General features: G+C 49.1%; 2 protein-coding genes across 3 annotated transcripts; one reads left to right on the top strand and one right to left on the bottom strand.

Moving 5' to 3' along the window:
* Positions 1-1,086: 1,086 nt before the first annotated feature.
* tpbg (trophoblast glycoprotein) lies at positions 1,087-3,098 on the bottom strand. The gene has a single exon (XM_023813000.2). It carries the CDS (start codon positions 2,585-2,587, stop codon positions 1,529-1,531), a length of 1,059 nt encoding a protein of 352 aa, XP_023668768.1. The 5' UTR covers positions 2,588-3,098; the 3' UTR covers positions 1,087-1,528.
* Positions 3,099-6,612: 3,514 nt separating this feature from the next.
* On the top strand, positions 6,613-21,481 carry ibtk (inhibitor of Bruton agammaglobulinemia tyrosine kinase). 2 transcript variants are annotated; one of them, XM_023813123.2, is made up of 28 exons: positions 6,613-6,907; positions 8,300-9,062; positions 9,275-9,371; positions 9,971-10,095; positions 10,960-11,070; positions 11,161-11,331; positions 11,457-11,574; positions 11,694-11,874; positions 11,971-12,094; positions 12,175-12,352; positions 12,443-12,599; positions 12,917-13,540; positions 14,173-14,259; positions 14,437-14,519; positions 14,608-14,645; positions 14,823-14,919; positions 16,081-16,182; positions 16,530-16,647; positions 16,863-16,923; positions 17,005-17,126; positions 17,868-17,980; positions 18,605-18,738; positions 18,833-18,954; positions 19,039-19,134; positions 19,283-19,435; positions 19,563-19,730; positions 20,163-20,295; positions 20,484-21,481. In XM_023813123.2, exons 2-28 carry the CDS (start codon positions 8,736-8,738, stop codon positions 20,607-20,609), a joined length of 3,966 nt encoding a protein of 1,321 aa, XP_023668891.1. In that variant the 5' UTR covers positions 6,613-6,907; positions 8,300-8,735; the 3' UTR covers positions 20,610-21,481. The 2 variants fall into 2 exon arrangements, with proteins under 2 accessions (XP_023668891.1, XP_023668890.2); XM_023813122.2 differs by having other exon boundaries at positions 19,229-19,435.
* Positions 21,482-23,074: the final 1,593 nt, after the last annotated feature.

The raw sequence follows: 23,074 nt of genomic DNA, 5'->3' as shown, positions 1-23,074 counted from the left end.
TGAACATAAGAGGGGCCATAATTCATACAGAGGAGCCAGCCTCAGGGGTGTTACTAGGATGTCAAGTTTGGGTGGGCATTTGGATTATTTGGATTGGCAACAACAAAAACGTTGCTTTTCCCAGGTGAGACTGTAAGCCAGCATCAGGCACTATAAAGGCTCTCATTGCTCTTCACAACCCACAACCACGCTGGTGGATCTCCAGAACGTGATTCCACCTCCCTCATTGAAGGGGTTAGGGCTCCCCGTGTTGGTAATCTGTGTGTTTTGGGATCTCACCTCTTTTCCGATGGCACTTAGTTAAGTGACGGATGCCACCGCATGCAACTGATGAGCTGCACATGTCTCAATTCTGCTCCTCTGGTTTTAGCGCTGAGGAGATCATTACCGTAAGACAGTGGTGGGTGGGCCGGTAGGTGGGCTAGCCGGGTCCTCTTCTGAGTGTAATTGTGCTGATGACCACCCCCACACAATGAATCGGCTGACGGACATGTGTATTCACCCCACTCAGGACCACCCTGGAAAGGCCTGAGTTTTCAGTTCACCAACATGTGGCCATGGACTAACGCTGTTTGGGATCCTATTGGCCAGCCCCTGCAGGCTTAGTGCCCCCTGCTGCTTTCTCTGTAGCTGTTAGGAGAGGCTTGAAATTAGCGAAGTATTATAAAAGCAGATTTTAATGTCGAGGCAAACTAATGCATTTTGACTTGCAGACACTTGCCAGCTGTCAGTAACACTTATACACAAATATGAAAATGATACCATTTCTTGCAACCCTGAAAACTTACGCATTGACGAGGGATAATCACTACCTTTCTTACCATGAACTTCTGATATATTCCATTTGAGATAATCACTACCTTTTCCTCTATGAACTTCTACACTGTATTTGTGATAATGACTTTGTTACCATGACCTTCTGCTACATTCCATGCAGGCCAGCTTGGTATTGTACAGCAATGTCGTGTGTATGTGTGATCTGTGCATGTCTTTACTGAGGAGAATGCAGGAAGTGTGTCATTTTGTACATGCGTGCGACCCCCACAGTTCCACTTCAGACCGTCAGTTAGATCAACTGACCACAGCTGCTGTGAAGGACATTTTATTCAATAGAACATCTTCAGGAGGAAAGAGCTGGAAAAAGACTTCGTTGTACAACAAGGTACACCACATTAAAATCCCGCAAGGGTAAGACGAGCACGTGGATGTCACGCTCACGTCTGACAAAGGAATTGCTGGTCCAGGACATCTTCAAGAACAATGGGTGCAGCAGTTACCCTAACTAATAATCAGGCTACATATACAAATAAACATATAAAAGTCAGTCCCATGAGCAACATATAATGCTGAGGGAGTCTTGGGGCTCAGCACTTTACAGGATCCACACCTGTCCTGTTCAATCCATGCAACACTGCACAACACAAATATAGTACATCAGTCGATATGACAAAACACCGAATTTGGGGGGAAGAGGTGGGCCTGGAGGGTGGCATGCATATCTAGGACCAGACCCTGACCACCTGCACCTTCATGCTTCTGAGTTCATGCCGAGCTGGGCCAACCGGGGATCAGGGCTGGCCTCGAAGCGGTAGTGATATCCCTCCATGTGGTCCCTGCATGCGTCTCGGATGTTATAAAGCCAACGTTTGATCCCCTTCCTGTTGAGGTAGAGGACCAGCAAGAAGATCAGGCCGATGAAGGCCAGCACCACACCCAGGAACACGTAGGATGTCTCCAGTACGCCCTTCATACCGCTGGAGAAAACACACTGCAGCTCTGATCGGTTGATCTGCAGCAAGGTGACGTCCTGCAGCTCCATAGGGGACAAGCAGGACAGGTTAAACTTATCAGGCACCCTGTCGGACTCCCTGAGCCAAGAGAGAAAGTCCTCGATGTTGCAGTCACAGAGCCAGGGGTTACCGGCCAAGAGGACCTGGAGGTCAGGGGGCTGGCTGAAGGCTGTCAGTGTGCTGTTGTGGAGCACTCTCAGAGCGTTGGACCTCAGGTCCAGCAGACGGAGACTGGCCAGGCTGAGGAGTGTCATATCCAGAAAAAACAGATTGTTGTTGGAAAGATTCAGAGTAGACACCTGAACGGCTACAACTTGCCATGTGTTACTTCCATCAATTTGAGGGCTACTGTAAACAGACCTATTTGAGCTAGGATGCGGTATCAGTTTCTTTGAGAATAAAACGTCCGTGTTGAAAATTCTGAGTGTGTTGTTGCTCAGATCCAGGAAGTTAATGTTTGGCAAGTTACCAAACGCTTCTCGACCAATCTGCTGGATATTATTCCCGGGAAGGAGCAGTTTGGTCAACTGCTCCAGGATGACTGGAAAGGACTCGTTGGTAAGATCGGTGATGTTGTTCCCAGTTACGAAAATGTACTTGACGTCACTCGGAAATGCTTGCGGGAGGGCGAATAAGCCTAGATTTTCGCACCGTACAGCTGTCTCGTTACACTGGCATGGGTCCGGGCAAGCCTGACACAAAGCTGGAGCAAGTATCTTGAGGAAAAACACCAAGCATAGCTTCTGTGTAATTACATGTCTCCGATCTGATAAAAGCCGGGTGCCAGAAACACGCATTTTCTTGAGCTCTCTGAGATCCCTTCTCCACGGTCGTCAGAAAGTTGGTAAATTATGCTGGCCCAGGTTCAAATGCCTTTGCGCTGGAAGCTTCGCATAACTCCGATCACGCCAGAGATAACACACGAGAAAATGAAGCGAGACTTCATGCACAGATTTCGGCTCATTAACACATTAACGAAATATAGAGGAAGAAAGTTTACATTACGCGCATGCCGGTGTTACTGTTCTTTGTTGTTTACTAATTTTTAAAATAAAATGAATAAGTAAAGCTGTTGTTTCAGTATTCTCCTGTTGCGTTGACTTCACAGCTAAATAGTCAAATCCAAAATTAAACTGTAAGATCTCGGCGTTTTTCAGGCGTTACATGCGCTTTAAGCCGAACGGATGCTCCGAGCGCAGCGCTTCATTAAAGCAAACCTGCGTTTACAGCTGCTCCAGGGTCCCCTTCCCTTTGTACATTCCTTCTCGTTTTAGGAAAAGGGGGTGGGGGCGTGGGGCAGTCTTTCCAGAGAGTCAACCGTAAAACGGAGCGGTGCCAGGAATGTACCATCAGCGGAGGGCGGCGGGGTTTCGGACCGCCCGCTCGCAACTGTCTAACCACCCACCACATAACTTTTTAAAGTGCGATTTTATCCAGAAAATATCCCAAACCGAATGGAAAAAAACTGGCTTCATGGAATAGTAAACGCCGATCATGTTTTAATTAGCGCGTATTAAAATTGGTTATGAGAACTTATTCAAAGTTTTGATTCTGGATTGAATCTGGCCAGATGTTTCATGTGGAATATAGTTCCACATGTCATTATTTAAGTGTTTTAACATCGAAGTAACATATGTAACACGTGTAAACTACAAAATACAAAAAAATACAAAATAAAATACAAAAATGCGTTAAATTGTTCTCTGCAGCTTATGATTAAGATACTGTCCTCAATATAATTGACAGTTTTAGATTGATTATAGGCCAGTTTCGCTTAATTACGAGGACTGTATAGTAGGCTATCGAGTGTAGGCAATGCAATTCCGAATATTTAGTATTAAAATCAAATTCGTACGCAAAACACAGACATCTTCAGATCTTTGCGGTATTTGACCAAGTTACCTGAACTCCAGTATGTAATAGTCCTACTTTCATTTCATTTATATGAAGGTGAAATTAGCGCCCCCAGTGAGCAATGGTCGGTACAACTACTGTATTGTAAAAAAATTAACAGACAAAAACACCCATTCATACACCACCATATTTAATAAAAATGTGGTGTAAATTGCTTTTCAGCAACTCCTCAGAGACCTGAAAGGACTTTGCCGCACATCAACCTTCTAGTTGCGGATCACAAATCAACATGGTACCTGTTTTTTTCATCAAGCCTAATTCTCTCCAGCTTATGGGTTTCACAGGGATATATGATGAAGCTAAAATCACAGGCAGCCATCTGTAATGATGTACTTTATTTCCCTAAAGCCTCTTTCAACCTGACACTGCAGCCCTAACCAAAACACCACACCTAACACAAATATCCCAGCTTACGCATATTTTAGGTACCCAAATGGGAGCCTAGGACAGCCCTATGGTCGTCACCTTTATGGATACATCCAAAACATCATTTGGATGGAAAATTACATCGCCTGGCTTTTGCCTGGAAACAACAACTGTTGACTGGAAACTGGCCCAGTTAGTAACTCACAGATGCAAGCACCAGGTGATATTTTTCTTTTTTTTTATGCTAATCATAATGAATTTAATCGGTGGTCTGCTGGGGCACCAGATCCTACAGGCCTGGTAGGACTTGATGATTCAACCCTGACTTTTTAACCTCTGCAGTCCACCTTCGGATGAACGTTGACAAGGTGCTGTGCTTTTTAATAGGATTCGCAGACAGTTTAGTCACAATACAGCCTAACACAACTATCCTACGCCTCCCCCCCCCCCCCCCAACCACCACCACGATGCCCAGCAGCAGAAGTCCTAGTACTCATGAATTTAGATTAGATTCTAATGACATGCTAATTGGTAATATTAATTGATTAATGACGAGTAAATATGCACAGGACAAATTCCAGGAACCTCAAAAAACCAGGCAGGAGAGGAATGAGACACAGTCATGTGACTAGGCTATCACAGGTCTTGGACATGGCTAGTCCCTAAATTACACCTACAGTACGCACACAAATTAATCGCAAATTAAATCATGAATTTATTCAACATTTACCATTAAGGGATTTTAAGTTGGCAAGGCATGATTGCATTTTGCAAATGTATGCAATTATTTTTAATTAATTATTTATTGCCAACAATAAACAACAACAAAGAGTGTCCAAATGTCATTCATCACTTAAGAAAAATTCAATCCCAACAACAGATCGGCACGTTGATCTGCTAAATAATACATGTTACTTAGACATATAACTAAGCATAGATCAGATGTCAGCAACCTTTTTAAAGCAAAAAGCCATTTTATCCTAAATGTCTGACTCAAGATTTACAAAGAGCCCCAATGGAAAGAGAAGAGGGTTTGAGGTAGTCTTCACCCTCACCCAAGTTCGTTTGGCTCTGCCGTTGTCTGCCCTTCACTCTCCACTTCACTACTTGTAACTGTGCTGACCGAGCAGCGCAAAATATCCTCACCACTCCGAACTCAGCTGGCTATAATATGTAAATCGGAGAAAATACAATAATTTTACGAAGATCTGGAAAGGCGTGGTGACGATTTACTACAAAAAAGTATATGAAAAAAATACGAATCCCAATAAACTTAATAAGCCTACATCCAGCCTCGGACATTGAAGAAAACTCCGGAAAGCATTTGACCGGAGACATACTCTCGTAGAGAATGACTTTGAGGAAGATGTAAATTATGCAGTTAAAACATCACATATGCGCGCAACGGACTGCCTCATTCACATATAGCTAAAGAAATACCTAAATGAAAAATACTAATATTAACCCATAAATAAATTATTTATATTTACATAAGTATTATCATAATATGTTAAGACATGAAAATGCGAATGTGTCTATCGTTCTGAGAAGAGTCGCAGCCTGCATGGTATTTAAGACTAGATGTACTTCGAAGGTAACTTATTTCACATCGACCCATCTGACAGTTTTGAAGCTAATATAAAGGGCTTCAACTTCACTACAAAAATGATTTCCAATGAACAGAAATTGGACCCACGCTGCCTGGGATTATAGCTCCAGAGCCCCCAGACCATACAAAACCTAAAAGTATATCTTACAAAGATAACACCACAAGACTATTTTTGACTAACAAAATCAACCATTTGTTATCGCATCGCCCGTTAGTGTCTTTGGAGGATGAAAGGTTTTGATAAGTATAGCAATAAAATCGGGGACTTCGCTGTGATCAATCAAAAGCAAACCTCAGTCCTCTTAGGCCACCTAGTGCCATAAAAAATAATTACAGAACAAGCTGTTAATTACACGAAACAGCGTCTAAGAAATAAAACTATAGTTAAAAATAGCGAAAAAATAATTTCACTACAAGATCGCAGTGCTGTTTTTCTCATAGAGAATAAATCCTAACTTTCAGTTTAGTTCTACTGCACATGCTATAATCGTAGAATATTACTATCATAAAATTTCAGAGTATCTCGATATTACTGTTTAGTTTCCCCCCAAGAAGTAAGCACCTACTGTTAACCTTAAAGTATGCCTATGTGTAATTAAAAGCTGCAGTGTCGTAAACAGTGGAGGTATTTAGTTATGAAATATGAGACCTAAAGTTTAGGGGCTGAGATCCTAGAAGCTGAAGTTGTGCTTCTGCACAGCAAGCCTGCGCATGGTTATTCTAGTAAATATCTTAGTATGTTAAAAAAAGAGTGAAGGGTAGTGTTGTGGTGGTAAGAATGTGGCCATTTTATGCTGAACTTGTTCTGGTGGCCTGACAGAATGACTCACTGGGTACTGTATGAGTGCCAGGGTGCGTGAGCACATATTATCTGCTCACTACACATGGTCAGGGGCGGCAGCTAATATAAGACCTCTGCTCATATCTCACTGTCGTTCTCGGTCGCGTAGTCTGTGAACGCCGAACGATTGCTTTTGACAGGGCGGTTTACGACGCCGATCGCCGTAAAAGTGGGGAACCCATTTAAGGGTATATGCGGCGTTTGCGACAGTCTGACACGACTTACGGCCGTCGTCTCCAGCCAACCCTGCGCCTTCGTGTCCCCTCTCCTTGGCCGTATACCTCCCGCAGTCCTCCTGTTAGATCTGCTTTCTTCTGCACCATGAGCCCTTGGATCTGTGTCGCTGAGGCCCGCCGAACCCCCGTTTTCAGCTTCATCTAGCGGCAGGTGAGAGGGGTTTGTGGGCCGGACATACAGAGACGGCTCCGGCCGGTCGGTACCCTTATCCGTCAGGCCGATCGGCGTTGACATATACGCTGCGGTCCCCGTGTCACTTTCTTGCCAAGGATTTGGAGTAACTTACCTGGGCGTAAGTTTAAATCGGGCTTTGACACCCCGGACACATATCAGCATTAAAAGTGTCACAGCCTAATTACAGGTCATCAGCCGGACTGGTAAACTGATAACCGCAGGTATCTGATTGCTGGTGGTCAACACAGCACCGGTGTTGTGGATTGTAATAAAGTACCCAAATGGGGATTGAGGTTGTTGGGGGTTGATCGTGGGTGCAGCACTATGCAGCACGGTTTAGTAAAAGTTGCAAAGGATGACTGTTTCTGGGTAAGGTGTCTTTCATCACCGGAGGACATCTATATGCAACATGGGTACATTTCCTGTCCTGTTTTAAACCGACTGTCTTGGGTTTGGTATTTTTTCATGCCAACGCACAGACATGAGTGAGGGAGGAGCCAGAAAACTCTTTAAGAGCGTTAAACATAAAAGCCATTTAATTTTAAGTGTACGTTATGAGAACTATTTAGATAAGGGACTTCTTGTTTTGGAGTTATTCGGTCCAGTGGGGATGAAGCGGATCGCCTGTGCTGTTCTGCGTGTAGCATCTGGAGTCTGTTTGCTGCTTTGTAAGAGCTGCCCCGTGTCTTCATAATGGCTCTAGTGAAAATGCACTTTTCCGGGCCCTGAAAGTAGCAGCTGAGTTTGCAGTGTCATTTCACAGCACTGCAGACCAGCAAGCCCCCCCCCCCCCCCACTTATTGTCATTGACCCTCTCCTTGTAAACTGGGACTGCTACTTCATCGAACACAGACTGCTAAGTTCTGGAGTGAGTGGGGTGGGGTTGGTGCCAAAAGATTATTTATGAATTTATTGAATTTATTATTATTGTAATTGTTGAATGCCGAACTGAATTTCTTTGATCCATAATGCAGGGTTAGAAGCCTAAGCAGGTTCAGTATTATTTCCAATGCCTGCTGGAGCTATAGGCAGAATGGGTGTCGCCAGGTTCCCTGAATTACATCAGATTTCTTGGTAAAGGGGCCTCCGGAGTAAAGCTTTGCCTTATTTGTTTATTCCAGTCATTCAGTGTTCACAGATACAGATATATATATATATATATATATATATATATATATATATATATATATATATATATATATATATATATATATATATATATATATATTCTACAGTTTTTATATGTACACATCCTAGTTACACACTGTAGATGGAAACTGACTTAATTCCTTGATGCTTTTATACCACAGTATCTGTACCTGCTAAAGACATCCTGTGCCCTCCCCCCCCCCCTCAATTTCTACCCAGGTTCGACATACAATTATGGAGGCCTGAAGGTTGTCAGCGTTTGGGGGAGGTGGAGTCTTCCCTTCCCCAGGGTGGGGGCTCAGGAGACGGCAGCAATAAGGAGGAAGGAGTCGTTACATTTTCTATGGAACTGTTTATATAAGAGAAAAGTCTATTTTTGCCAACAGAGAGAGTCTATATTTGTACAGTTTTGTATGTATTTATGTGGACGGCGAGTGTGTGCGGAGCAGGTCGTCACGCGTGTGCGGTGAGGTGAGGCTGTTTCGTGGCTGCTAGCGTGCGGTGGATCCTTGACACAAGCACTGTGCTAGCGCCCCCTATCTGCCATCCAGGAGATATCAGCCTCTGGTTCCCTACACGTTCCAGTGCGACCGCGTTCGGTCGTGTCCGCTTTTGCGGGGGTCGTTTCTGTGTGGGCACGGTTCCGGCGGTCAGGATGAGCCCCCCCCCTTCGGACTGTACGCCGCGGTGCCGGTCTGCGCAGCACGCGGCTGAGGTGATGGCGGCGCTGACGGCAGCGGACTCAGAGGGACGTCTGCGGGCCTTTCTGTCGGCCCACTGCCACAACGCGGCCACCCTGCGAGACGCCTTCGGCCGCACCGCCCTGCACATGGCTGCCTCGCTGGGACGGCGCCCCCTGGTGGAGTGGTTGCTGCAGAACAAAGGTGCTGACCTGCTGGTAAAGGACAAGGAGTCAGGGTGGACTGCCCTGCACCGCAGCACCTTCTACGGGCACATCCATTGTCTGCTGGCACTGGTCAAGGTACCGGCTGCGCGTGGTGTGTGCTTATTGGTTATACAGTTGCTCTCTGCTTGTGTGCTTGCTTCTCATTGGTTAATCCACATTCAAGGTCTGCCTCAAACTGTTCATCTTTATTGGTACCAAACCATCATTGGTTCAGACTCGACACACCAGCATCAGGTTGCTTTAGTCCATTCGATCACTGATGCCGACGTTTCCTGTCTCCCACCCAGCATGGTGGCCTTCTCACCACCCTGGACAAGGAAGGGCTCTCCGTCCTGGACCTGACCATGAAGGACAGGCCCCAGCATGTGGTCTTCAGGAGTACTGGTGAGGAGAACTTTGACTTCAGGTCCTGTTGCAGTTCACTGTCCCTTTACTGCTGATGGGGCATTGTAAAAGTTTTTTTCTGGCTGGAAATCCAGGACAGCAAGACTCTGCTCGTGTTAAGGCCTCTCTAGTTAGCACTCACTTGTGTTTTGGGATTGGCATCTGCAGAGTGGAATGGTGCGGAGCTTCCCCGGATTCATCCTTGATTTGTTTAACTCCTGTTCGGAAAGCTCTTGGGAGTTTTACTTACACAGAAATGTTCTGAGGGCAGAATGGAAAATGATTGATTCAGAGAAAGAACCAATCAGATTGTAGAGGAGGTGGGTCCAAGCAACTTGAGGAGGTGAGACCAGCCAATAAGATGTCATGGTCCCTCCTCTTCGAGTTGCTTGGACCCACCTCCTCTACAATCTGATTGGTTCAGAGATAGAACCAATCATTTTCCATTCTGCCCTCAGAACATTTCTGTGCAAATAAAACTGCCATGAGCGTTAGGAACACTAAGGTGTTAGTAGTTGTTGAACGGGGTGTAAGCAGAAGGTGTTGATGTTATTTTGGAAATGCAGAGCTGTTCTAAGCAGGCCTGTCTCTCTGAACAGACCCCACGGAGGTTTACACGTGGGGGAGCAACACTAACTTCAGTCTTGGACACGGTAACCAAGAGAGCCGTAATCATCCTGAGATCATAGACCTCTTCGCCCGGACTGGAGTTTACATCAAACAGGTGGGCAGTCATTCTCCCAGTCTCTCAACGTCTTAAAATGGGGCTGTTGGGTTGGGTCTTGCACAGAAGAGGCCCAAAGAACTGGGTGTGCATAGCAGGACCATGATTTCTGTGGTACTGGGATGAGGGCACAGGCTGAGGGTGATTGGCACTGGCCTGTGGAATCTGGATTGATGGGAGTTGGTTGGCATTGGTGCTGATAGCAGGCCATTTATAGTCTGTGCTAGAGCCATAGACAGTCTAGCCCTGGACAGCTGTGCATAGAGGTTCATTGTCTCAGTTGCTCTCCTTTTGGGCATTTGGTGATTGGGAGGGGCCACGGGGGGGAGGGGGGGGTAACTGGTCACATGCCTGCCCCTTCTGCCAGCAGCTTCCCCATTATTCTCTCCCTCCCTCCCCACTGTGGTACATAGAGTGTTTGTGTTCCTAGCAAGCTGAAGAGTGTAATTCCTGTTCTGGCCTACGTGTGGCAGCGGTGTCACATGGTGTCCCCTGGCCCGTAGGGGTGGGGGCTGATGGCCTCCTTCCACGAGGGGTGTCTGTGCCAGATGTTAAAGAGCATGGTCTGGTGCTTGTGGAAGAGATGATTATGAGGAGAAGGAACATCCTGTGATATCGTACTCACTCAGAGAGAGAGTGAGAGAGAGAGAGAGAGAGAGAGAGAGAGGACAGTGACACACACACACACACATGCACTGTTTTCTGTCAGCTGCAGTATGACATCAGCCCCTGGCGGGGGCGACGTGTCCATGGTCAGTGTGTCTCATATCTCCCCCTGCTTTGTCCTCCAGCTCAGACCTTCCTCTTTCATGAGTTTAGTGGTCCAGATGATGGATCTCACAGTGCCCGACTTGTACCCCCCAGGTGGTGCTGTGCAAGTTCCACTCCGTGTTCCTGTCTCAGAAGGGACAGCTGTTCACTTGTGGACACGGTCAGGGCGGCCGCCTGGGTCACGGTGACGAGCAGACTTACCTGGTAGGAGCGTCCTCCATCTGGTGCTGGGTGTAGGTCCTCTCCGGTGCTGCGGGAGGTCTGCCTCACCTCCATCTGGCTGCCGTTACCCAGGTGCCCCGGGTAGTGGAAGGTCTCCTATCCCACCACTGCTCACAAGTTGCTGCCGCCAAGGATCATACCGTGGTCTTGACCGAGGAGGGCTATGTCTACACCTTTGGCCTTAACACCTTTCACCAGCTGGGCCTGACCCCCCCACCGGCGTCCAGCCATGTGCCCAAACAGGTGAGGCCCCATAGACCCCCCCGCTTGGGGATCAGCGCCCTGTGTCATGCAGATTCTTTGACATGGTTAGGTCTAAGTTTCAGATGTACGGAGCAATCAGTACTGATTGACTGATGGGCCTCCAGGTCTTCTCCAAGGCTTTGAAGGGGAGGACTGTGGTTGGCGTGGCGGCGGGAAGGTTCCACACCGTCCTGTGGACCAGGGAGGCGGTCTACACCATGGGGCTGAACGGAGGCCAGCTGGGTGAGACTCCACACCTTGAGCTTGGAGGTCCTGCTACGTTTCAGGTCCTGGCCTTGCGATTAAGGAGCAGCTTCCACCCATTCTGGTGGTTTCTTAGGAACGTTCCTCCCCACCTGCAGGCTACCTGCTCGACCCTAACGGGGAGAAGTGTGTGACGGCCCCTCGACAGGTATCTGCCCTGCATCACAAGGACGTGACCATCAGCAAGCTGGCGGCCAGCACCGGGGCTACCGTGTGTGTGACCGAGAGGGGAGATGTCTACCTGCTCGCCGACTACCAGTGCAAAAAGCTAGCTTCCAGGTGAGGTGTGAATGCCGTCCTTCTGTGTGTGTGTGGAGAGCTCCTTCTGATTGCCCATAGTGTCTGACCACACCCCTCTGCCTCTTTCCATCCCAGGCAGCTCAACATCAAGAAGGTCCTAGTGAGTGGGGGGAGCCTGGATCATCGTGTGGACCCCCAGGTGCTGATGGATGGGGGTGGGGCAAAGGTGTCTATCCTTGCCCTGGACCAGGCAGGAAGGGTATGTGTAGATACCTCTCTCTCGGCACTGCGGGGTGAGTCTTGGCACGTCACTTGTGACGCCCTCCCTCTCGCTGTCAGGTGTTCTGCTGGAGATCTTCCAGCAGCTCCGTGAAGCAGTGTCGCTGGGCGTACGGCCGGCAGGTGTTTGTGGCGGACATGGCGCTGAGCGACGACCACCTGATGTTCGTCACCCAGGAGGGTGAGGGCTTCAATGGCCATTGGCAGCAAGACCGCAAGAAGAACGCGGATCGCAAAGGTTTTGACTGCGTCCGCCTGCTGGCTCTAAGCATCCTGCACCTCCTCATCACTTCATGACTCTAAACCCCACTTCTTTCCGGTCGTTCAGAGGCAGGAAGCGGGCCGGAGCCAGGTCAGTCCGAGGCCGGCGGGGCGTACGAGCGGATCCGCTTGGAGAGGATCCCGTTTACCCACAGGGCCGTCAGCATCACCATGGACATGAAGGGCCGCAACTTTGCGGTGTTGCAGTCAGACCCTAAGACAAGGTACTGGGGTTGGGATTGGAGGTAGGGGGTGGCTGAGTGGCTCAGCAGGTTAGAATGTTGGTTCAAATCCCAGAATAGGCGGTGTGGTTTCACTGTTGGGCCCCTGGGGCAAGGCCCTTAATCGCTCCAGGGATCCTCATCCTGCTTGCTGTCAAATATGTGTGTCACTTTGAATAAAATCATCTGCTGAATGATTAAAATGTAAGTGTAAGTGGTTTGGTGCTGGCTGTTCCCAGAAATGCCGGCTTCATGGCAAGTGTGCAGGATGTGAGCATTGCGTTGATGCCCCGCCCCCCCGATGTCATCCCCCCACCCAGCCTGTTCGAGGTCCCCTCTGTCTCCGCCTCCTCATTCCCCGAGCATCTCCGCAGCCTGCAGGCCGAGGCCGAAGAGACGGACAACATCCACGACGTCACCCTGCAGGCCGGAAGCCGCACCTTCCCGGCACACAAATATATCCTGTCCTCCCGCTCCGACTACTTCCGGCGTATTCTGTACCCGGAGCCGGGCCAGGGGGAGGAGGTGGAGGGGGTGACGCGCAGCGAGGATGCCATAGGCTGTGACCTTCTGGCGCTGGACAAGATCCCGGCGGACATGCTGGAGCAGGTGCTGCAGTTTATCTACACGGACAGCTGCCAGATGCTGCAGCCGGGATACCAGCCCGCCACACCCAGCCAGGACCGCAGCCCGGCGATCGAACCGGACCAGCTGATCCATGACCTGCAGGTGCTGGGCTTCCACCAGGAGCTGAAGGGCCGGTCCGCTTTGGAGGTGTACCGCTCGCTGCCCGCCTCCGACTGCAGAGGGGAGGGGCCAAAGGGCAGAGCCAATAAGAGCAGCAAGAAGAGCAAAGGAAAAGAGGCCAGTGAGGGAGGGGTCAACCCAGTGAAGGCCCTTCAGGGTGTGGCCAAGAGACTGGGTGTCGGCAGCTTGTCTGCACGGTAAGGACCGCCCCACTGTTGGGCTGGCCAATGAAACTCTACCTCTCCCTTTACTCAGCCATTTTTTTTTGTAGCCATTTCATTAGGTAGGTTTAGAAGGTTTGATGTAATTGGCTAACGGCTAATTGGCTAGTGGGCGGGCATTCGGATCTCTTCTGGATGGTGGCTAAATCAGACATGGGGTGTTTTTCAATATGCGTTCTTGACCGTACTTGTGTTCCCGTTTGACGTCATCTTTCATTGCTGTCGATCTTCGCATTCTTGGCACTGGGGTGTTTCGCCATGCCGAAAATGCAAAGATCGCGCTTGTGGTTTTGGCAAGATTGGTCTTGCTAATTTGCCTCCCAAGAACAAACTTGGGGCACAGTGAATCACGGGATTGATCTCGTTTTTTTAAGCGTGGCAAGAATGGCATCCTGGGCTTTTTACCTTCCTCTGCACTTCTGTTCTTGATTATTGGAACTGGTCTTTGGTAATGGAAGATGACGTCAAACAGGCGCACGTGAACACAAGTACGGTCAAGTATGCATATTGAGAAACACTCCTTGTCTTATGATGCCTCAACATTTCACAGCAGAACACTTATCATTTGAGTTTAAACTTGTCTAGATCTGTTTGTTTGACCGTTACAGCTTGGATGGAGTGAAATATGAGAACGGAAGGATCAACGTCGTTCAAAAGAAGTCTGGAAACAAGCTGAAATTCAACCCAAAGAAATGGTAGGTGACCAGAGGGTCAGCGAGGCCTGCAGATGGGTGTGGCTTTGGAGAAGCGTCATGGCCGTGGGTGGGAGGGGCCGAGTGAGCCTCTCTGATTCACCATAGGGAGAAATTCAGTCTAGGACAGTGACTGTAACCCAGAATTCATTGCAGTTTTCACCCTCGCTCTAACCACAGCTCCTACCTCTGTGATGTTACTCTGCGGTCCGAAGATGGGAAGGATTTCCCGTGCCACAAGTGTGTCTTGTGTGCGCGACTTGGTGAGTTTCTGTGTGTGTCTGTGTGCGTGCGCGTGTGTGCACGCCTCTTATGGAATCTCTCTTATACTGGTGTGGTCTACCTTTACAGAGTACTTCCACAGCATGCTGGGAAACCCCTGGATTGAGGTAAGTGTTACCCTTTTTTGTTAAAGTCCAGTTCAGTCAGTTGCTAGGTGTACTAATTTCCAGTCCACTTGAACTCTTTAGGAATATTCCTGCATTATTCTTTGAGTTCATATTTGGACCATTTCCATCCTGTGAGTTGGTTGTTTCTGTTGTGTGACCTCACTCTGCCCCCTGCAGGCCTCTTGCTGCACTGCACTGGTGATGCCGACTAAGGCAGACATCCTGCAGGTCATCCTGGAGTATGTGTACACAGATGAGTCAGCCACAGTCAGAGGTGAGCGCTGGACATGGGGCCGTGTGTGTATGAGGACACGGGACGGTTCTGCCCTGAAAAGCCACCTACGGACTTCTACCTGTGTTTAAGTGTCCTTATGTACGTTGTCATGTTGGTAAAGGCTGCCCATGAAATCAGAGCTCGATATACGAGATTTCGTTCGCTATGCCAGTGAGGAAAAGACAGGATAATCTGGTACTGCAGTGCTTCTCAAACTATGGTATTTGTACCTCCAGTGGTACTCAAGCTCCCTCTAGTGGTACAGTGAGGTATTTATATTTTTGAACATTAATTACAGTGGTTGGTCACGGAGAGCCAGATATTTTCTGAAGAGTAGTTTATACTTCACTTTCGGGCTGCAGACCATCGTGCGCGGCAGCTTGTGTTCGTACCACGTTCGGCTGCGGATGCGGACGGTCGCGGTCGGTGCTGCACACAGCTGTGATATTTCACCAGACCAGGAGAGGGCAGATGTATTGCAACAAACACAAATACAAGCAGTGTAGTGAAACGGGTAAACTTGTTCACAAAAGTTATTAGTCTAGGCTTGGGCGGTATTACGGTAAGAAGGCAAAATTAGCCAGGACCCCTTCGCCCCTGATCCGCTTGGCGAATTTTATTGCCAGCTTTCCAGAATATGCCGGAATCACGCTGCTTTTAGAAATACCGTTTACCTCAGTGTAGTGTAAGTAAGACAGATTAGATATGGAGATACCTCCTACCCTCTCCATACAGCTGCTCACCATAAATACAACAATCCCGGAAATACCTAATCAGTCCTCCTGCACCTGTACTTGGATGCACAAGGTTTCTGCTACACGCGTACTGTAGCTGTCCACAGCCAAACCCCGATGATGAAATTTAAGTTGCATCCCCTCATACGCAACGGAAAGCGCACACGGAAAAGCGAAGTAAAAATCGTCTTTAAGGTGGCATGTGACGTAGAACGTTTGAGAATAACTGCAATGATCTGTTTAACCAGCCATGTGTAGGACAGCGTTTGCTCGTTAGCCGGCCCAAAATGAACCCAGTTATGTAGTTTGTATTGTACCAGAATGAGCAGCAGAGCCCCAGAAGGGACTTGAACCAGCAACCTTCTATATATTTGGTAGTTAAATGCACGTGATAATAGATGTCCGTCTCCCCCATCTTTGCTCGCAGAGTCGCTGAACGTGGAATTTGTGTGCAATGTCCTGGTCGTGGCCGACCAGCTTCTCATCCCCCGCCTGAAGGAGATCTGTGAGGTGACCATCGTGGAGAACCGTATGTACCACCTTCCACGTTCACTTCCTCGTTCCCTCGCGGCCGCAGAGCGAGATGTGGCTCGTGCAGTCAGATGTGGCCCGTGGTGGCTGCCCGTGGTTTTGTGAAGACAGATCCTTTCCCAGTCCGTAGCGAACCTGAAAGAACTGTTAAAATTGAGCCGTTAACTTCCGGGTCAAACGGATGTGAGGGTATTGGAGTTAGGGCCTCGTTCCTGTGCTGGGGTGCAGTCGTCGGGCAATAATCACGGCCATTTCTGCGCGTGACTCTTAATGTCTTTTTGCTGTCACTCTGAGCAGGCCAGTGGAGGAGCCTGATTGGGTGATGTACTGTGATGTCACCCCCAGTGACCCTGAAGAACGTGGCGGAGCTGCTGGAGTTCGCAGCAATGTACAATGCCCAGCAGCTCAAACTGTCCTGCCTGCAGTTCATCGTGCTCAACATGGCCGCCCTGCTGGAGACCAAGTGAGAATCACTCAGTTTTTTAATGCTGGAACAGCATTAACTGGCAAGGAAATTTCTTGGACTCAGAGCCTCCTAACAGTAAATAACACTTAAGTAGAATAAAATAAGTAGCAAAATATACGGTAGTGAGTAGTAAAATGAGATATAATAATGGTCCTTTATGGATGACCTGGAATGTGAACTCTGTGCTTCGTGTCCCCTGTGTCTGTCCTCAGAGCCCTGGACGTCCTGAGTGCCGATGTGCAGCTTGAGCTCTCAGCGGTGTACAGGGACATGGTGAGCCCTTACTGCTCTTCCTCCTCCTCTTCCTCCACGTTCTGTGTGACTCATGCTGTCGTTCTCACAACCTGCCCTTAGATTCCAGCGATGCAGAAGCGTCTGATCACGCCTTACCCCGACGGCCCTGACCTCAACGCCTATGAGGACTGGGACTGTTCTCTCAACACGGACAGCGGCACGGAGATAGACCACACCTCCCGGTGAGTCTCTAGTCACATGACTCAGTACACACCTGCACTGATACAGCACCAGTCAAGTCTGGACATCCCTGCTATTAACGCATCCATCTCTATTTTAGCTATGTTATTCACCTTATAGTAAAAGACCACGAGGCAATGAAGTAATGCTCATTAAATACTGCAATTACCATGAGAAGTGTTCATCATCTCAAAATATTCTCAAATTTTGGACTCTTCAAAACAGCCCCGTTTAGTGTTGATGACAGCATTACAGACTCTTGGCATTCCTTCAACCAGCTTTCAGATGTAGCCACCTGGAATGCTTCTCCAATAGGCCTGAAGGAGTTTCCACAAGTTCTGGGCAAAAGTTCTTCCTTGATCCAGCTCACCCCAAACTAGTTCTAAAGGGTTTTGGCCGGGGGGGGGGGGGGATTATGAGGGTCAGGTCATCTGTCACAGCACACCATCTCCTTCCATGTTCACAAGATAATACTTACTACAACCTTGAGATGTGCTTAGAGTTATCTTGTTGAAAACAAAATAATTTTCACTAGGTGTGTCCAGACTTTTGACTAGTACTGTATGCTGTACCAATCACTCACCAATGATGGCGACCTCTGGTGACCTTTGCCCTGTGACACGCTGCATACTCCTCAGATCTCCCAACCTGTGGTTCAGGAGTAGAACATTTTGCTTTGTAGTTAAAGTGGGGTGCAATCCAGGCTCCTTCTCACATCACCTCTGCCACATCATTCTTCTCAGAGAGACTCTTTTGAAGAAAGCCAAAGCGAAGGCAAAACGGAAGCCACGCCGGCGGTCCGACAGCTCGGGGGGGTACAACCTGTCAGACATCATCCATAGCCCCCCCGCTGCAGGTACCCTATACCCCTCTGAGCTGAGCATCTCCACCGCGCCACACCACATATCGTCACTGTCCAATGAAAAACCTGCATCTCCAAAAATCCATTATTTCAGCAGTGTGATGACATCTCTTTAGTAAGCACTTGACAAAATTAACCAAGAACAACGTAATGAGACACCCTTAGCACCGCATCAGAAACCTGCCTTTACACAGCCGTCAGTGAAGGGTTTGATGTTTTGAACGGACTTATGGTGATTGTTGTCAGTGAGGCAAATGTCAGAGTCAACAAGATACAAACGAATCTCGCTTTATATTCACAATTAACAATTATGTTAGCTGGCTATCTAGGAAATAACATTAAGATTAGCTGTATGAAGTAATCTATACAAACATCCATCATGAATACAATTAACTCATACAAAAATATTAATGAAATGGATGACTTCATAAAATATCTTTTTTATTGGTCAGTTAAATGCTATCAGTAGGCGGAGGAAAATAGGCACATTCCGTTTATAGTATAAAGACACAATCATCAAAAAGTGAACGTCGGACAGAGACGATAGGATGCAGTTCGGATTTGAAACGGGCGTAAAGGTATGCATGCATCGAATCAGATGAGTGTCGCCCCCTGCAGGTCTGGTGAGGTCAGGCAAGACCAGCTCCATTGAGTCCTTGCAGGAGCTGCTGACCTCAGACTCGGAGGGGAGCTACGCAGGGGTGGGCAGCCCCCGTGACCTCCACTCCCCCATCTTTCAGGATGGACTCCAGGTATGGTGCCGCTATCGGGCCCCCACGCGCTGCTGGTGCAGAGAAAAGCCCTCTGCTCCGGTTCTGATTTGGGTTCTGGGTTCGGTTTGTGCAGCTGGAGGACAAAACTCGTGTCCTGAAGCTGAGGACCCCACCTCAAACCCCAGATGGGGGATCCCGGGTAGCCCCCCCTGCCAGGAGCTCCGCCCCCCAGCCCATTCCAAGACCCAGACCAAGGTGGGTGGACCTCAGGTTATCAGGTAACCCAGCTATGTTGCCTGGGGACCAGTATTTAATGGGCGACGTGTGATCCGTTTCCAGTTCTTCCCAGCCGCCTCCTGTTCTGGACCTGCGCACCATCATGGAAATGGAGGCGTGTTGTTGGAACCTGCAGACTCCGCCCAAAAGCCCTGGATCGTAAGTTGGCCTCATCTTCGCTCATCCTTGGGCCTCTGGGCTCTGAAGGAGGGTGTTTGGGTTACTCTCTTGAGGGATTCTGGGCATGTTCAAGGTCACCAGCAGCGGCACCCGTGATGCTGGTCTCCTCATTCCCCTTGATCGACAGCGGTGGTACCAAGTCTTCTTCGCTCCCGCCGAAACTGTCTCAGAAGCAGCGGAAGATGATCGCCATGGCAACCAAGGAGCCCAGCACAGAGAGCATCTCGGTCAAGTCCTCCCCTGCTCCCACCTCCACCCCCACCAAGACCGTGAGAGCATGGTAGGTTTAAGTAGCCGTGTTTTGGTCTTTTGTATGTTGTGATCCGATGAATGCAGTTTATTAAATGCCCCCAAATTCAAAGTGAGGTTCACCAGTAACCATGGCCGTGTTGCATCTCTGCTATCAGGGCGACACCTCTCCAGTCCCCCCAGGCATCCCAGTCCTTTCGGGACCTTCTGGTAGAGGAGGAGATGCGGGTCAGGGCCACTGCTGAAGGTCCAGGAGGGTCCTGCTCTTCTGCCAGGAAAGTGACCTTTAAGAGCTCTGAGATGAAAGAAGTGGAAAGACCAGCTGGGTGAGCCGTGGGTCACACACACCCACCCTGGGGATGCAGGCAGTAGTGCAGCATATTTGTCTGGCTGTGTTGTGTAGCTGCAGTTACAGACTATCTCCAGCAGGGGGCTCTCTGTTTTCATGCTGTTTATGTAGCGGTAAGTCAGGGACACTTCTAGCCCTTAATTCTCAGGTCACTGGCAGATAAGAGAGCTGGGAAATCTGCTTATGGCCCAATCAATATTAATTTAAATGCGTTTCATGTTGCTAGGCTTCAGCGCGTGTGTGCATGTGTGTGCGTGTGTATGTGGGCATGAGGCTGGCTGTTAGGGTGTGACTCTCCCCAGATCAGGCCTGAGAGAGCACCACATGCGGGGTAATGAGATCTCGCTGGAAGGTCTTGCTGTGTTTGCCCCATCCTGAGCTGACACCCCCGGCTGTCCTCTCCCATCAGCCCCTGGGTGCTGCCGGCAGTGGGAAGTCCGCCCGTGGGTACCATGGTAACCTTCGCCTCCATCGTGGAGGAGGAGCTTCAGCAGGAGGCAGCACTGTGCCGTAGCCGGGAGAAACCGCTGGCGCTCATCCAGGTAATGCTGGCTCTGTGACCCCTCTGTGATGCCTCTGTGACCCCTCTGTGACCCCTCTGTGACCCCTCTGTGACCCCTCTGTGACGCCTCTGTGACCCCTCTGTGACCCCTCTGTGACCCCTCTGTGACGCCTCTGTGACCCCTCTGTGACCTCTCTGTGACCCCTCTGTGACCTCTCCATGTTCCAGATCGAGGAGAGGGCCATTCAGGACTTGCTTCTCCATTACAAGGCCCTCAACAACCCGGAGGAGTTTGTCGTGGTGGAGAGAGCTTCCCAGGGGCCCATTGCGGCCCCCACATGGAACAAGCACTGACAAAGAGTGGAAGCAGCCCCCCCCCCCTGCAGTGTCACCGTGACGTCCACCCCTGCCCTCATCCTGTCCGACGCAGTGCTGTGCTTTACTTGAGTGTCTGTGTGAAACGGGTTTGCAGTCTTTTGGTGATGGTCCCATAGCATGGCCCTGGAAGCCCCCCCCCCCCCCAGGAATTGGAACACACCAGGTTAAGAGCTGGCAGAGAGGAAAGAAACTGGTCTCTTTCAGAACTGATTTAAAGTACAGACTTCATTTCCCAGGAAGCTCTGGGAGACAGGGCCAGATGTCTGCTGGGAAGATGGAGGCAGGTCTGAAGAACAGGTCTGGGATTCTAATAGTGTCTGGCGATGAAGCCTGATAAGACACTGCGGACTGCAGCAGCGTGCAGGGAGCTGTTTCGGAGAATGATGGCACAGAATGTACCAGACAGCGTCTCTTGTTTACAGTTTTTGTGTGTGTTTTGCAAGGCTGGGGAGCTCTACTCAGGACGTGCCTGTACTCGCCGGTGCCATTCCTGCTGGTACCTGTCGCTGCGTTGTGGAACTGCTCCGCTCCTGACAATTCTGTAATGCAGTGTTTCCCAACCCAGTCCTTGGAGACCCCCAGACAGTCCACATTTTTTATCCCCCCCAGCTCCCAGCCAATCAAGAACACTGAATACCTGGTATAGGTGTGTGGGGGGGGGAGGAGCAAAAATGTGGATTGTCTGGGGGTCCCTGAGGACTGGACTGCGAAGCAATGCTCTAAGGTCTTGAAGATAAAATGCTGACCTCGCACCTGGGTCTCTTAGGCCATATGGGCCAACCCCGCCCCCCCCGTGAGACATGCAGTGAGCCTGCAGCCACACAATAAAGACCACACCTGTGCAATAACACCTCTCTCTTTCTTCAGTCTCCTGAGTAGAACCTGCTACACTGGAGTTTTGAAGAGCAGAGTGGGCTCAGAGCCGCATTCGGTGACTTGGTGCTCCTCTCGTCTGTGGAGAGCTGCTTTGTGCAGCATGGTGCTTCTGTGTCAGCGATGTTCGAGATAATCCACCGTGTGTGTGTGTATGTATGTGTGTATATACACTCACCTAAAGGATTATTAGGAACACCATACTAATACGGTGTTTGACCCCAATTCGCCTTCAGAACTGCCTTAATTCTACGTGGCATTGATTCAACAAGGTGCTGAAAGCATTTTTTAGAAATGTTGCCCCATATTGATAGGATAGCATCTTGCAGTTGCAAGCTTTGTGACATGGTGCATTATCCTGCTGGAAGTAGCCATCAGAGGATGGGTACATGGTGGTCATAAAGGGATGGACATGGTCAGAAACAATGCTCAGGTAGGCCGTGGCATTTAAACGATGCCCAATTGGCACTAAGGGGCCTAAAGTGTGCCAAGAAAACATCCCCCACACCATTACACCACCACCACCAGCCTGCACAGTGGTAACAAGGCATGATGGATCCATGTTCTCATTCTGTTTACGCCAAATTCTGACTCTACCATTTGAATGTCTCAACAGAAATCGAGACTCATCAGACCAGGCAACATTTTTCCAGTCTTCAACTGTCCAATTTTGGTGAGCTCGTGCAAATTGTAGCCTCTTTTTCCTATTTGTAGTGGAGATGAGCGGTACCCGGTGGGGTCTTCTGCTGTTGTAGCCCATCCGCCACAAGGTTGTGCGTGTTGTGGCTTCACAAATGCTTTGCTGCATACATCGGTTGTAACGAGTGGTTATCTCAGTCATAGTTGCTCTAGTATCAGCTTGAATCAGTCGGCCCATTCTCCTCTGACCTCTAGCATCAACAAGGCATTTTCGCCCACAGGACTGCCGCATACTGGATGTTTTTCCCTTTGCACACCATTCCTTGTAAGCCCTAGAAATGGTTGTGCGTGAAAATCCCAGTAACTGATTGTGAAATACTCAGACCGGCCCGTCTGGCACCAACAACCATGCCACGCTCAAAATTGCTTAAATCATCTTTCTTTCCCATTCTGACATTCAGTTTGGAGTTCAGGAGATTGTCTTGACCAGGACCACACCCCTAAATGCATTGAAGCAACTGCCATGTGATTGGTTGATTAGATAATTGCATTAATGAGAAATTGAACAGGTGTTCCTAATAATCCTTTAGGTGAGTGTGTATATATATATATAATATCCTTAGGAGGAACCAGACTCAAAGTGGGGAGCATGTTTTCCTGGGGCCAGCAGAGGAAGTCGAATTAACAAAGTCCTGATTTGTACACATCAGATTAAGACCGAGTGTAAATGCAGAATCACTGGCAGCAGGGCAGACAGGAAGGACTTTGCCGGTAGTAGGGCGTTGCAAGGTAGACAGGATATCTTGATTTTTGAGTCTCCAGGCAGCACATCCCCAGGAGGGGTGGGGGGTACAAAAGTACATTAGCCAGAGTAGGGAAGACTACAGTGCTAACTGATAGGTGAGTGCTGATATGGCTATGGCAGCGTA

Source organism: Paramormyrops kingsleyae, chromosome 9, assembly GCF_048594095.1.
Source record: "Paramormyrops kingsleyae isolate MSU_618 chromosome 9, PKINGS_0.4, whole genome shotgun sequence".
NCBI classification, from domain to species: Eukaryota; Metazoa; Chordata; class Actinopteri; order Osteoglossiformes; family Mormyridae; genus Paramormyrops; species Paramormyrops kingsleyae.
This window is presented reverse-complemented; position numbering and strand designations above follow the sequence as displayed.

Excerpts from the sequence above, each read along its gene's own strand:
- tpbg (XM_023813000.2), bottom strand. The coding sequence starts at position 2,587 with ATGCGTGTTTCTGGCACCCGGCTTTTATCAGATCGGAGACATGTAATT.
- ibtk (XM_023813122.2), top strand. The coding sequence starts at position 8,736 with ATGAGCCCCCCCCCTTCGGACTGTACGCCGCGGTGCCGGTCTGCGCAG. Across the intron at positions 12,353-12,442 it reads GAAGAACGCGGATCGCAAAG|AGGCAGGAAGCGGGCCGGAG; the intron begins GTTTTGACTGCG and ends CCGGTCGTTCAG. Across the intron at positions 14,920-16,080 it reads TGAGTCAGCCACAGTCAGAG|AGTCGCTGAACGTGGAATTT; the intron begins GTGAGCGCTGGA and ends CTTTGCTCGCAG.